Raw genomic sequence first — 14738 nt, 5'->3', positions numbered from 1 at the left:
CTCTCTCTCTCTCTCTCTCTCTCTCGGAGGGAAGGCAGGTACCATGCTGTAGGCAGTTGTTACTACAGAGGGGCATTCATGAGATGAAACTGAGGCCTCTGGTCCATGGTCAACAAAGACGTGACGCCTGCCAATGGCCTTGAGAAGGAGTTCGAAAGCAGGTCCTGCAGCGTCCACCCTCAGATAACTGCAGGCTCAGCCCATCCCATGACTGCAGCCTCCTGAGACACAGACCCCGAGCCAGCCAGTAAGCCGCTCCCTGATGCCTGGCCCTCAGAAACGATGTGAGGTAATAGACGTTTGCAGTTGAAGTTGCTAAGTTTGGGTTAATTAGTTGCACAGCCATAGGGAACGATGACAAAGTTTGCAGCGTCCACCCTCAGATAACTGCAGGCTCAGCCCATCCCATGACTGCAGCCTCCTGAGACACAGACCCCGAGCCAGCCAGTAAGCCGCTCCCTGATGCCTGGCCCTCAGAAACGATGTGAGGTAATAGACGTTTGCAGTTGAAGTTGCTAAGTTTGGGTTAATTAGTTACACAGCCATAGGGAACTATGACAAAGTTTTATGTCGCAAAATATACAGAGAAAAACATTTAGAATTAAACCTCATACACACAGAAAGGGGCAGGAGAAAGAGTGTAAGTTTGCATTCTAACAGCAAGAGCTGAAAGATGAAAATGTTCCCTCTGGACCTCTGGAAAATGTTACTTTTTCCTGTGGCTCTCAATCACCAAAAATATTACACATGAGCCTGCACATATGGCATTATTTAACCTTTCTGACTAAACCCCTGGCATTGAACTTAAAGTACGTGCGTTGGTAGCATTTGGTCTGCTCCACCACCAAGGTTCGGTGCTCCCTTAACATTATAAAGTCGTCCCAAGTGTAGACTGTTCAGAAATCAGTTCCCTGAAAAAGCCACAAAGCTTTCTTATAGCTTCATGGTTGTCATCTTTAACTTATGTGTAACTAGCTAGTTTGCATCTATTCTCCACCCCGTGAATGGCTAGAAATCCAAGAGTCACCCAGAAGCCCCCTTTCCTTTAATCCACGACCGACTTCTAGCTATTAACCACGCTGGTGGGTGTTTCGCGTGTTCTTCCTGCTCTTTACATCACCAGGACCCTGCCCTGCTTTAGCCTGGTTTATTGTAAAACCTTCCCTGCCTTTAGTCTCCACTCTCTCTCAATTAGCCCTCATTTGTTCATTCCCTCCATACTACCAGAGAGTGTTCTAACACAAAACGACGTGTCTTTCATCTGGCTCAAAATTCCTCAAAGGATCATTTGCGGAATAATACCCGCAGTCAGTCATGTAACATACAGAATCATGGCTGATCTGGTTGGCCTCTCTGTGTTTCCTTGGCCTTATCTCCCCCACTCCCTCTCCCCCATGGTGACTCTCCAAATCACCTGTTCCCCCCTCAGGGTTGCCCGTGGAAGTAAACAGCACATCATTTACCCAGCTGTTCACACTCCACACCTACACTCTTCCCATCACATCCCACAACTAAACTGTCAGAAAATCCTGTCAGCGTCACCTTGACGATATAACCAAATGCAACCTCTTCTCACCACCCCAAAGGCTATCACCGGGTCTAAGTCACCACCATCTGTCACCTGAACCGCTGCAACAGCCGCTCAACTGGTCTCTCTGATTTCACCCTCTTACCTCCTAAAACCCATTCTCCAAACAGGAGCCAGCAGTCATCCTTTTAAAATATAAATGAGATCAGATCACCACTCTACACAAAACCTACTAGCTCCCTTATTACACTTACAACACAACCCAAGGTTCCTACCTTTGCCTAGAAGGACAGACCTGGTTTTATTCTTCTTTTTCCCAGGTATCCACATAGCTGAGCAGTCTCTGCTCCAATGGTACTTCCTTAGAGGGATTTCTTGACCACCCCCTATCTCAGCAGTTCTCAACTGGGGGCATTTGGGGGTGTCTGGAGACATTTTGGGTTGTCACAATGGGGACAGAGGGGTCCCCTACTGGCAGCTGATAGGTAGAAGCTAGGGATTCTGCTAAACAGTCGACAATGGAGGGTTACTACCCCCAACAAAGGATTACCAACAAACAATTATCCCGCCCAAAATGTCAATGGCATCTACCCTCTCTAACATACAATTCCATAGGTTTCCTAACCCTTCCTGTGCTTTGTCACTTTCTTCATGATAACTATCACTAACTGACATTATTACCTATTGACTCGTTTGTTTATGGTCTGGACAGAGGTATGTCTCCCTTACTGTACCAGAATCTGAGTTCCATGAAAGCAGACTTTTGACTAATCTGTACATGGCTAGATACATATGGCCTAGAAAAGCACCTGGCATATAGCCAGCATTCAGTAGACACTTACTAAAAGAGCTCTGGCTGGTGTGGCTCTTGGTTGGCCCTTGTCCCATGCACCAAAAGGTTGCTGATTCAATTCCAGGCCAGGGCACATGCATGGGTTGTGGGCTCGATCCCCAGTGGGGGGCATGCAGGAGGCAGCTGGGCAATGTTTCACTCTCATATCAATGTTTCTCTCCCTCTACCTCTCTCTCTAAAAAATAAAAAATAATAATAAAACATATTTATTAAAAGAATAAATGGATAAATGATACTTTCAGACTTAGGACTTGAGCCAAGAGAAGTTCAGTAGACCTAGAAGCTAATCCTGTCCTTTAATGTCCCAGGCATCTATAATCATTGGGCTAAATCACAGTGCACTTCTTTACTCAAAATGAGACAATAATTTGTCATCGTATCCAAAGCAATACAATTGGTATCAACACACTTCGATATCAACATCCACATACCTGCTTGTTTAGCTTCAATACAGGCAATAGTTATTTCTTCTTTCAAATCCCAGTTTTCATTGGCTATAGCTTCCCCTACTTTAACAAATCTTCCAACTGCCAAGTTGACGGCTTGTCCTACACGCTGAATTGCTTGCAGAGTTTTATCAGACTTTTTGGTATTATCTTTGTGATTAATAAGTGTGGTAATCTAAGAATAAAAGACAAAAGCAACTTGTTTAAGTTTTATTGCAATAACTTTTTTTGAAGCTATATCACAAAGGCCAAGTACATTAATCCTGGCATCCTGGATAACCTAACAGACCAAATTCATAGTTTAATGCTTCAACCCAGAGGCAACCAGGAAGCATCCTGCAACTCTCCTCAGGACAATGCTCCCATTGATAACAATTCCAAGTTTATGAGAGGGCAGGTAGCTGGGGCATGCAGTTCCAGAAGCCCTCCAGGTATTTCAACAGATGTTCCAGACAGGAGAAAAATAGGGGAGGCTAGATCATTACAGAGAATCCACAGAAAATCAAAGCACTTCAGGTCTAGTTTCTTTTGCTATGACTTGAGCTACTATGAGTAGAAAGCATTTTTATTATTATTTACTGGTTTTCAAGAGAGAGGGAAGGGAGAGGAAGGAGAGAGAGAACTATTTGTTGCTCTACCCATTCATGCATTCATTGGCTGAAACTTGTAAGTGCCTTGACCAGGGATCGAACCTACAACCTTGATTGTATCAGGACGACACTCTAACCAGCTGAGCTACCCAGCCAGGGCTAGAGACAGCATCTTCACCTTGCATTCCACTCTACTGCCTAGCACAAGTTCATAGCTTGTACAAAATGGTGTCATACATGTTTACTGAATTCAATAGATACTGAGAATGACCCCTATAATCTATGTTTTATGCTTCCCTGAGTTTTGTTGTAGCTCAAAGTAAATGAAATAACCAAGAGTCTGAACACTTGGTTCCAGGCCCTGAAATAAAACACAAAAGGTAACAAGTTAAGCTGGTTGAAACAAAGATAAATCTTCAGAATGTTTTATAAAATTAGCACGTGAACTTTGCTGACATATAAAAATATTTAAAGAATGTTACATAAAATATAGATCCTAAATAGCAGATGGCCATGGAACATAACTTTGAAGTGTTTTGTATAAATATAGTAGCAAAGACCAGATAGAGAATTAAGAGAACAGGAAGGGAGTCACTGCCTGGGCAATAATTATGTGCCAAGCACGTTCTATGTTATGGTATTAATAGTTTAGAATCAGGAAGGCCTGGGTGTGGGCCTTGGCTCTGTCCTGATTAGCTACATGACCTAGGGAAATCTATTTAATCTCTTTACATGTCCTCATCTATAATATTGTTTTTCAAATTTTAAACACTTCCTAGATGCCGGGCCCTGAGGATGCATCAGTAAACAAGACCATTACAATCTGGCCTCTGTCTGGTTAACCGTCTAGTAGAATTGACAATAATTCAATTATATAAACTATATTTGTTGCACACCTGTCATATGCCAAATAAAATTCCAAGCAATGATGCAACAGAAATGAACAAGAAAGGCCCATGCTTTCATGGAGCTTACATTCTAATGTCGGGGGACACAACACAATAATCACATAACTAGGTAAACAAAAGAATTTAAATATAAATGCTATGCAAATATTAAAATAGGAAAATGGGATAGAAAGTATGTGTAGCTGAAAGTAATTTGTCTTCCTTCATGAGAAAATGATATTTAAGCTGAAATGTAAATAACATCAGGTAGCCAGACTAGCCAACATCAGGGAAAAAGTATTCTAGGGAAAAGAAATCATTGTTTTAAAAAAGAGGGGGGTCACCTAAGGAAAGAGGTGAGACCAGAAGTGGTTAAAGAAGGTTGGGCCAGAGGGCAAGTGTAAGACTGATATCCAACTGGTAGGCACAGACCAGCCATGAAGGCTACGAGTTGGAGTAGAGTTTGTATTTTCTTGTAAGTGCGACAGAAGCAGGAAAGTGACAGACTCTCTAGTGGTTTTGATGTGTGTCCACAGAGTCTTTGCTATTTCGCCTTTCAAGATCTGGAGCTTCATTCCTCTCTCCCTAAGCATGGGCTGCGCTTAGAATAAAGCAGAAGCGACAACATGCTACTTTTGAGGACAGGTCAAAATGATACTCCAGTTCCCGTCTCACTCCCGCTCTGAGATTATTCACTTTAGGGGAGCCAGTTGCCCTGTTGTGAAGACATCAAAGTTTTAGAGTTTTCAGTGTACAGATCTTTCACCTCTTTGGTTAAGTCCACTCTTAACTATTTTATTGTCTTTGATGCTATTGTAAATAGAATGGTTTTCTTTATTTTTCAGAGATTTTATTGTTAGCATATAAAAACAACTGATTTCTTTCAACAATAAATATTTTTAAATAAAAATAAAATAAAAGGAAAAGAAATAAAAATAAAAACTGATTTCTGTATATTGATTTTTAAAAATTAAATTTATTGAGGTAACATTGGTTAATAACATTATATAAACTTCAGGTATACAACATTATAATTTGATATCTGTATACTCTATTGCATGCTCACTATCACAAGTCTAGTTTCTATTACTATAGAAACCAAGAAGAATCTTCAAGCAAGGGATGACAGGCTACCTTTATTTTCTATTTTCAAAATTTTATTTTTATTAATAGTTGATTGTATGTTGATTTTTTTTTAATCCTGCAATTTTGTTGAATTTGTTTATTAGTTCTAACAGTATTTTGGTGGAGTCTTTAGGATTTTCTATATATAAGCTCATGTCATCTGCAAATAGAGACAATTTTACTTCTTCCTTTCCTATTAGAATGCCTTTTATTTTTTGTTGTTGTTGTTGTTAATCCTCACCTGAGGATATTTCCCCATTGATTTTTAGAGAGACTGGAAGGGATGGGGAGAGACAGAAACATCAATGTGAGAGAGACACATCACAAAGATTGATTGCCTCCTGCACATGCCCCAACCAGGGCCAGGGATCTAGCCTGCAACCGAGGTCCACTCCCTTGACTAGAATCAAGCCCCGGACCCTTCAATCTGTGGGCTAACGCTCTATCCACTGAACCAAACCAGGTAGGGGCCTTTTATTCATTTTTATTGCCTGATTGTTCTAGCTAAGACTTCCAATACTATTCTGAATAAGTGAAGTGAGAATGGGCATCTTTGTCTTGTTCCTGATCTTAGAGGAAAATCTTTCAACTTTTCACTATTAAAGATGATGTTAGCTATGGGCTTATTATATTGAGATATGGTCCTGCTATACCCAATTTGTTGAGCATTTTCATCATGAAAAAATGTTAAATTGTGTCAAATGCTTTCTATGCATATATTGAGATGATCATATGATTTTTTTCCTTTCGTTCTGTTAATGTGGTGTATTACATTTATTGATTTGCATTTGTTGAACCATCCTTGCATTGCAGAGAGGAATCCCACTTAATCATGGTGTGTGCTCCTTTTAATGTGCTATTGAATTTGGTTGGTTAGTATTCTGTTGATAATTTTTTGCCTCAATTCTTCAGGGATATTGGCCTATAGTTTTCTTTTTTTGTACTGTCCTTATCTGGTGTTGATATCAGGGTAATACTACCCTATAATGCTTCAAAAAAATCCCAATGAAGCAGGTATTCACAAACGAAGAAACTGGACATCATGAAGAGTAAAGAAATTGGACATCAAGGAGACATTCTGACCCCAGACATTCTGACTCCAGAGCCTAGCCTCTTAACCATTTAGCCATACTGCCTTATCTGCCTTATGATGCTGATAAGAGGATTAAATGAAACGATCCACATATTGTGTTTAACAAAGTACCAAGTTTATGGCAAGCACTCAAGGTATATTATAATTAGCTCTCTCATTTAATTCTCAGGTATTATTAAAGATAAGAAAACGGAGGCTGAGTGAAGGTAAGTATTGGCTCACACAGCTAAAAAGTGGCCTAGTTTAGAATGTGGACCCACGTTTGTCTGACACCAAAGCCCACCCAGTACTGTCCTTCCTGATTTTTTTTTCTTTGAGGGTGGCAAAACACTGTCTTCAAAATAAAATATTACCTAAAGCCATTAGGTTATCATGTCAAAGAGGAGTTGCTATGGGTGAATTTTGTGGGTGACTGTGGGCCATGCTGCTGGGAAGCAGGGAGACCAATATGAATCCTTTAGCATCAGCTTAGTTTTCCTCCAAATCGGATAGACTAGGGCCGTGGTCGGCAAACTGCGGCTCGTGAGCCACATGCGGCTATTTGGCCCCTTGAGTGTGGCTCTTCCACAAAATACCACGTACGGGCGCACGTACAGTTCGATTGAAACTTCATGGCCCATGCGCAGAAGTCGGTTTTCGGCCTGGGCGAGTCTATTTTGAAGAAGTACTGTTGATATTTGGCTCTGTTGACTAATGAGTTTGCCGACCACTGGTCTAGGGAACTCTTCTGACCACCTGGAGAACCCAGGGCTAGATCACCATTGATTATTCCAAACAACCACCTGGGAACAGACTCAGTTTGTCAAACCCTTCATTTACATAAAGCTTTAAACTTTCAATCATAAAGAAAAGATCCTGCAATTAGGCTAAAATATCAACTATTGTTCAGTTCTGAAACACACACTTTGCTTTCACTACAAGCATCCTCCCAGGTGCATAATTAGGTGTGGCTGGCTGACTTCCTCTTACTCCAAGCAGTCTAGAAAATGTTACAGTCCAACTAGAGGTATGCCCTTAAAATTGACAGTTAGAGGAGCCAAGTCAATTTATAAAATTCCTTACTAAGAGGTCTACTTACTAGTATATTCTAGAATCATGACCAAACTTTTAAAAAGGTAGGTTCAAAAATTATTCATGTGGTTTAAAAAACAAAATGGGAAAATTAGAAAAGCCTAAATAAATAAAAATCCCCCATAATTCCACTATCCCGTGAGCATTTTGGCATAATTCTTTCAGTCTTGTTTATATACACATTTAAACACAGTTTTACAAAATTCAGATCAAATTTCAATTTCCTCATCATGCAAAAATAAAAATAAAAATAGGTAACCTGTAACATTAAGCACAACAGTAGCAGGCACTATTTTATGTGCTTTACATGTGTTGATTCATTGAATGGTTATATCTCTATGAGGTAGATATTCTTACCACCCGCATTTTGCAGATAAGAACCTAAAATTTGAAGAGGATAAGTATTTGCCCAAGGTCACAATAAGTTGCCTACACTCATAATCAATACACTTCCTCTTTCCTCCAGGATTGTCTTAAGGATCAAGGGACAGACAGCTGATGAGAGTGCCTTGTAAATTATATAACGTGCCAAAAAATATTTTAGCTATTGTTCTGCAAAATAGGAGGCATCTTATATTGGGCGTCACAACCTGGAGCTGGAGCTGCCCTGACACTAACCTAGAGAACGGCTGGTTGAGCCTGGGGGGAGAGGGGGGCGGGGTAGGGCAGAGAAGGCATCCCTGGGGGAGAAAGAGAACTGATACAATGAAGAACTCTGCTGTGGAATAAAAGAGTAAGAACTAGGGCTTACTTGATACCTTCTAACCAACAGTTTCAAGAAGTACCAATCTCTAACAAAGCATAAACTTGCACAAGAGCCCGATCTCTGGTATCACCTTGCCTGGGTTTGAATTCTGGCTCGGCCATGTGGCAAGTCATCTAACCTTTCTATGACTCAGTGTTCTCACCTGTGAAAACAGGAATACTGTGAGCACCCATCCCACCAGGGCACTGTGGGAATACACTAGTAAATGTAAAACAGTGCAACACCTCATAATTGTTAGGTATGACACTGTCCACACTTCTAGAATCTCTGTTTTTCCCTCAAGTTTGTGATGTTATTTTATTTCCTAGAGTAACTAACAGTAATCTCTTGATTGAAATCGATGTTCTTCGTTTACTTACTGATTTTGTGGGGAGGCAAGAAAGCAAAGACCAGGAAGAAAAAAAAATGGCCGTAGCCTATATAAAAGAACAAAGACTTAATTCCCTGAGACCTGAAGAATAAAAAAGCCAGCCCAGGACAGAGAAGTTTGTCTCTGGGTTTAACTCCTGGGCCTCATACTAAACCTGACAAGCTCAGGGGAAGTCTGCATGGCCGGCCTTACACACCCAGTGACCGAAAGTAAGCACACAGGGTGGTCTGAACGTAAAAAATTCCTAACTAATAGCGGTCACGGTGGGTAGTCATGTGTAGCATTCCTAAGGTATGTTATCTTAGATGCGCAAAGACAAGAGGCGAAGAAACTGTCTCTTGTCTTTGCACATCTAAGATAACAAACCTCTGGAATGTGAGAACATCTTTTCCGGACCCCGAAGGCACAGCACAGGCACAAGCACAGACCACATTGTTATCTTGTTGCCCACGTAACCTTCTATGCTGTGTTAACTGTCCTGTACCCACCGCTGTAAAAGAAGTACATGTCTCTGTTTTGCTTTTTTATCTAATCTCAGATTCCCTACTTTGCTTTCTCCCACCTCCCTAATCTGCAACCCCTGGATTTTATGTAACCCCCACACCCGCTTGTGTCTCCTTTGATTCTTTAGGTATAAAATAAGCTGCAAAACTGCCATCCTCCAGAGCATTTCCTCAATCTGTTGAGATTTGGCTTCCTGGCAGTTGTCGTCACTTTGACTCAAATAAACTCCTGTGAGACCTTTCTTAAGGCTGGACATTCTTCCCTCGACACTCATCAGTAAATGCTGAAAATCATTAGACATAAAAATCAGCTAATCGACTACAGAAACCAATATGAAAGAAAGTACATCAAACCATGGGAGATGCTTTAAGAGTAAGAAAAAGGGGCAATTATGCTTACTTTATCCACCACTGTAGTGTTTGGATTTTGTGTGTTTTATCTTTGCAATTAAAAACCCACATAGCCCTAACCGGTTTGGCTCAGTGGATAGAGTGGACTGAAGGGTCCCAGGTTCGATTCTGGTCAAGGGCATGTACCTTGGTTGCGGAAACAGCCCCAGTAGTGGGTGTGCAGGAGCAGCTTATCAATGTTTCTCTCTCATTGATGTTTCTAACTCTCTATCCCTCTCCCTTCCTCTCTGTAAAAAATCAATGAAATATATTTAAAAAACAAAACACACACATATATTCACATACACAAATCAGCAAAGGGGGCCCCCTATGTACCCCGTTTATCTCCACCTTAGTGAGACAGGATCCTGAAAAGCTTCCAGGACACTGCAGAGAGAAAGGGGAAGACAGGGCGAGCTCCTCAGAACTGAGAGGGGTCTGCACAATGGAGAGTGAGGTAAATCTGTCACCGACAGGAAAAGTCTAGTGGGTGGTAGGCTAACATTCCACACCAGGGTGGAGCTGTGTGGCAGGTCCCCCCTGCCCTTCCTTGCATAAAAACAGTTTAAGACTGGGAGTGGGAGTTTTGACAGGAAGAATACAGTGATTATTAAAGGAGGTGGGGAGTTGTTCTGCAGGAAATATGTTTGGGACTTAGCCCAGAGCTTTTTAAAAAATGGTCTGAGTTAGAAAATATGTAACAAATGAGTGTGTATCACATACACACGTACAGTTTATAGAAATGAAAGGAAGACATATGCAACCACGGTGAGCTGAAGAGAACAGTCAGTACCTCGGACAACCCAGGTGCCCGTGGGCCCCTCCCTTTCTACATCACTCCCTCCCCCGGAAAAGAACGCTGTCCCGATCTGGTGCCCATCCTTCCCTTATTATAACTGCTGCACAAGTGTTATATCCCTAAATGACATATGGTTTTGTTTTGCTAGGTTTTGAACCTTTAATTTTTTTTCATTCAACACTACGTTTTTTGAGATCTATCCATATAGATAATTATACCCATGGTTCATTCATTTCACTGCTGTAGAGTATCTCATTGTATGAACATAGCACAATTTATTTAAACATCCTACATTTGGGTTGTTTCCTGTTTGGGGCCAATAGAAGTAAAAAAAAGAAGAAGAAGAAGAAGAAAAACCAAAATTCTAATCCATGTCTCTAATACACACACAGGAGTTTCTCTATGGATCCAGTTCCATGTGCTTCTATTTAGATAGCCAATTGCCCCCCACCCATTATTTTTTATTTTTGTTGTTGTTGTTAATCATCATCTGAGGATATTTTTCCCATTGCTTTTCAGAGAGTGAAAGGGAGGGAAGCAGGAGGAGAGAGAGAGAGAGAAACATCAATGTGAGAGACACACATCAACTGGTTGCCTCCCCCACTCACCCTGACTTGGGGCAGGAGCAAACCTGCAACCCAGGTACATGCCCTTGACAGGGAATCAACCTTGCAACCCTTCGGTGCTAGGGCTGATGCTCTAACCACTGAGAGCACTGGCCAGGGTCCAGACCCGTTTTTTATAAAATTTCTTCCTTTTCCCACTGACCAGCAGAGCTAATTCTGTGATTTACCAAGTTTCCACGTATGTGTGGATCTGTTTCTAGGTTCGAATTCTGTTTCACTACTCTATCTGTCCATCTCTATCCTTATACCCACATTACCTTAATTTGCTATAGCTTTGTAATAACTGTTGAAATCTGGTAGAGTAAGCCCACCCACTCTGCTTCTCTTCTGGCTATTCTTGGCTCTTTACTCTTTCATATAAATTTTAGGATTACCTTTATCAAATTCTACCTTTAAAAATCCTGTTGAGCACTGGCCAGGTGGCTCCGTTGGGTGGAGCATTGTCCTGTACACCAAAAGGACTGCAGGTTCAATTCCCCTCAGGGCACATACCTAGGTTTCGGGTTCGATCCCTAGTCAGGGAGAGGTAACTGACCAATATTTCTCTCATATCTCTGTCTCTCTCTGTCTCTCTCTCTCTCTTTGCCCCTCTCTCTAAAGTCAAGCTCTCTGTCTTTCTCTCTCTCTCTCTCTCTCTCTCTCTTTGCCCCTCTCTCTAAAGTCAATAAAAACATGTCCTTGGTGAGGACTACAAAATTTTTTTTTACTTATTGCTATGATGTTAACTGTAAGTTTTCTGCAAATACACTTTATCAGAATAAGGAAGTTTTCTTCTGTTATTAGTTTCTTAAGTGCTTTTGATCATGATTAAAAGTTGAATTTAACTGAATGCTTTTTCTGGATCTAATGATAAGAAAATACATCTTTTCTAATATGTTAATGCAGAAAATTGCATGTAGTTGTCTAATATTGACCCAACCTTGCATTCCTAGAATAAGGCCAGTAATCCAGAACTTTTCACCTGGAGAGTCAGAGAGGTGAGATTGTATCAGAGGAGAAACTCACTAAACTGTGCAATGCTAGCCCAACTGGTTCACCTCAAGACTGTCTCCTCTATGGCATTGTTCCTGACTCATCCACGTCTCCTCTGAGCTCTTAGAGCATTTACTATTTTTAAAAAATGTATTTTTATTGATTTCAGAGAGGAAGGGAGAGGGAGAGAGAGAAACATCAATGATGAAAGAGAATCATTGATCGGCTGCCTCCTGCATGCCCCCTATTGGGGGTGGAGCCCGCAACCCAGGCATGTGCCCTTAACTGGAATCGAACCCGGGACCCTTAAGTCCACAGGCTGACAGTCTATCCAGTGAGCAAACCAGCGAGGGCTAGAGCATTTACTATTGATAATGTTCATTTGACATTTGATGTGCTATTCTGTACACCTCTGTCTCCCAACTAGAATACAAGACCCTCAAAAAGCAGCAACTAGCAAGCACATAACAAATGCTTTCTTAAAATGCTTGAAATATTTTCTTGGATAAGATGATGAAGCATGAGTTGCATAATGCAGCATCCTTAGAAAAAGAGATTCTTGGACATGAGTTTTCTAGAGAGCTGCAGCTTTAAACTGCTAACATTTACTGAAACTTAAAAATCATTTTATTAAAAAAATGTTTTTATTGATTTTTAGAGAGGGAGGGAGAAGGGTAGAAACATCAGTGAGAGAGAAACATCCATCTGCTGCCTCTTGCACACCCTCTATTGGGGACCAAGGCTGCAACCTGAGCTTCTGCCCTTTCCAGGAACCAAACTGGTGGTGACCTCTTGGTTCGAGGGTCGATGCTCAACCACTGAGCCACACAGGCTGGCAAAAATCATGTTTAATTGTACTCCACACGTTCCTGTTTTGTTAACAGCGTTCTGGCCATGCTTTATACTTTTTTTTCATTTTAAGCATAATTTAACTTTTTTCTTGTTGAGTACAGTCTATCATTAGGATCATCAGTCATGGTATTGTGCTAAAGATACTGCTGTGGCTATAGAACGTGTGGGATGCAGAACCTCAGCTATGGGCCTGAATGAGTCTTTAATAGGGAAGGAAAAAAAAAACTGGCATTTCCCTCTTTGGCACTGACCTCTAGTTAACTCTCAGCAGCGATTTATACATTCCTCCTCCGCTCTCCTCCTCCCTCCACCCTCTTTTACCCCAGAATTACACAAGGCACAGCTGTAGGACTGGTCCGTTTTTAGCAGTGATACTGTGAAAAAGTTACCATTTCTTCAGATTACAACCTTCCTGAGCTTGTTTTTCCATTGTAGACTCTCTTCTCTGGACCTACTACTAGCTGACCTCATCACTGCTTCCAATTTCTAGAAAGGATGCAGCACAGGCAGTTGCTAAGAGCCTAGACCCGGGAGCCAGGCTGCCTGGGTTCAAATCCCAGTTTGACATTTATAGTTCAGCCCCATGACAAGTTACTTAACTTCACTCTTTCTCCGTTCCCTCGGCCATATAATGAGAATAAACATCTATCTACCTCACAGGATTGTTAAGACAATGAGTTAATATTTATAAAGTGCTCAGAACATGGCCTGTCGTAGAGTCGATGTTAAATAAACGAAGAAAACCCTGTCAACTTGAACTCCACCACTCTCTTACTTCTGTGTCTCCTGGGGCTGTGGTTGCATTGGAGGTGGTGGTGGTATTCTTTTGGGGGGAGGGGCAGTGCAGACATAATTAAGTGATCCTAGCAATCCTTCCACTGGTCAGTGCATCTCTCAGACATGGAAGGGGTGGGGGGAGGGGAGCTGGTCAGGTGTATTCATTACCTGTTTTGTTAGCCAGGCTAAAATGAGGGAGAAAATGGAGCTGTTCATTTAATCAGCGTAACGGGAATCTAGGGACACGTGTGACTGCTCATTTCCAGTGTTTGCAGGAGTGGGAGGGAGAAGAGATGGCATTTACAATTCTAGGGACCAGCTCCCGGCTTCCCATCACTGAACACGTTTAAAGAAGGGACTGGCGACCAGGTGTCAAGGGTGCTGTAAGAAAGGATTTTTCTAAAAAAAAAATTAGTCAGATAGTCTTGAAGATTCCCTCTACCTCGAAAATTTCGGCAATACTAGTGAGTCATCAGGACGTTGCAACCTAGTTGTGAGTCACACAACGCCAACGCGCTCCCCCAGGCACAGAATTCTTCACACACACACACACACACACACACACACACACACACCCAGGACTTGGCGCACAACTGATCCAGGTGAGGAATTCGAGCCCTCGGGCGGCGTACAGCTCGGCTCACGGTAACGAAAACTTCTCTAAAACTAAGCGCATCCATTAGCTGATTCCAGACTTCTGTTAGGACCAGCAAATACAATAAACCATAAATCCCAAATGGAATTTGGAAAGAAAAAAAAGATGTGTATCCGGATTAACTAACAGACAGTCCTTCACTTCACTCTTCCCAGCGGGGTGAGCAGGCAGGTTAGGGGAAGGGGCAGGGCGGCCGCGGTGAATGGGAGCCGAGAGAACGCACGCACCCCGGCGCGGGGAAGGGACAAAGGCGGCGGGGAGCGCGCTGGAGTGGGGGGCGGGCAGGAACCCCCAGCCAGAGCGGCCAACAGCCCAGGTTTGAGCTGGGAATGCAACGTGAGCCGGCAGCGGGTCAGAAAGGGGCGACGAGGAGGGTCCCTATATGCCAGGGGGGCCCCGGCCAGGTTCCTCTCGCCTCCCGGGCGCTGGGTTCAG

General features: G+C 42.2%; 1 protein-coding gene across 1 annotated transcript in view; it reads right to left on the bottom strand.

The window, feature by feature from the left end:
• Positions 1–9489, bottom strand: part of CTNNAL1 (catenin (cadherin-associated protein), alpha-like 1) — a 49055-nt gene extending 39566 nt beyond the window's left edge. The window contains exons 1-2 of the mRNA XM_005859824.2: positions 9334–9489; positions 2813–3002 (exon numbers count right to left, since the gene is read on the bottom strand). Coding sequence (XP_005859886.1) covers positions 2813–3002; positions 9334–9489 — 346 coding nt within the window. The remainder of the gene's footprint in view (positions 1–2812; positions 3003–9333) is intronic.
• Between the last annotated feature and the right edge of the window lie 5249 nt (positions 9490–14738).

This window comes from Myotis brandtii, unplaced genomic scaffold, assembly GCF_000412655.1.
Source record: "Myotis brandtii unplaced genomic scaffold, ASM41265v1 scaffold13, whole genome shotgun sequence".
Classification (NCBI taxonomy): Eukaryota; Metazoa; Chordata; class Mammalia; order Chiroptera; family Vespertilionidae; genus Myotis; species Myotis brandtii.
This window is presented reverse-complemented; position numbering and strand designations above follow the sequence as displayed.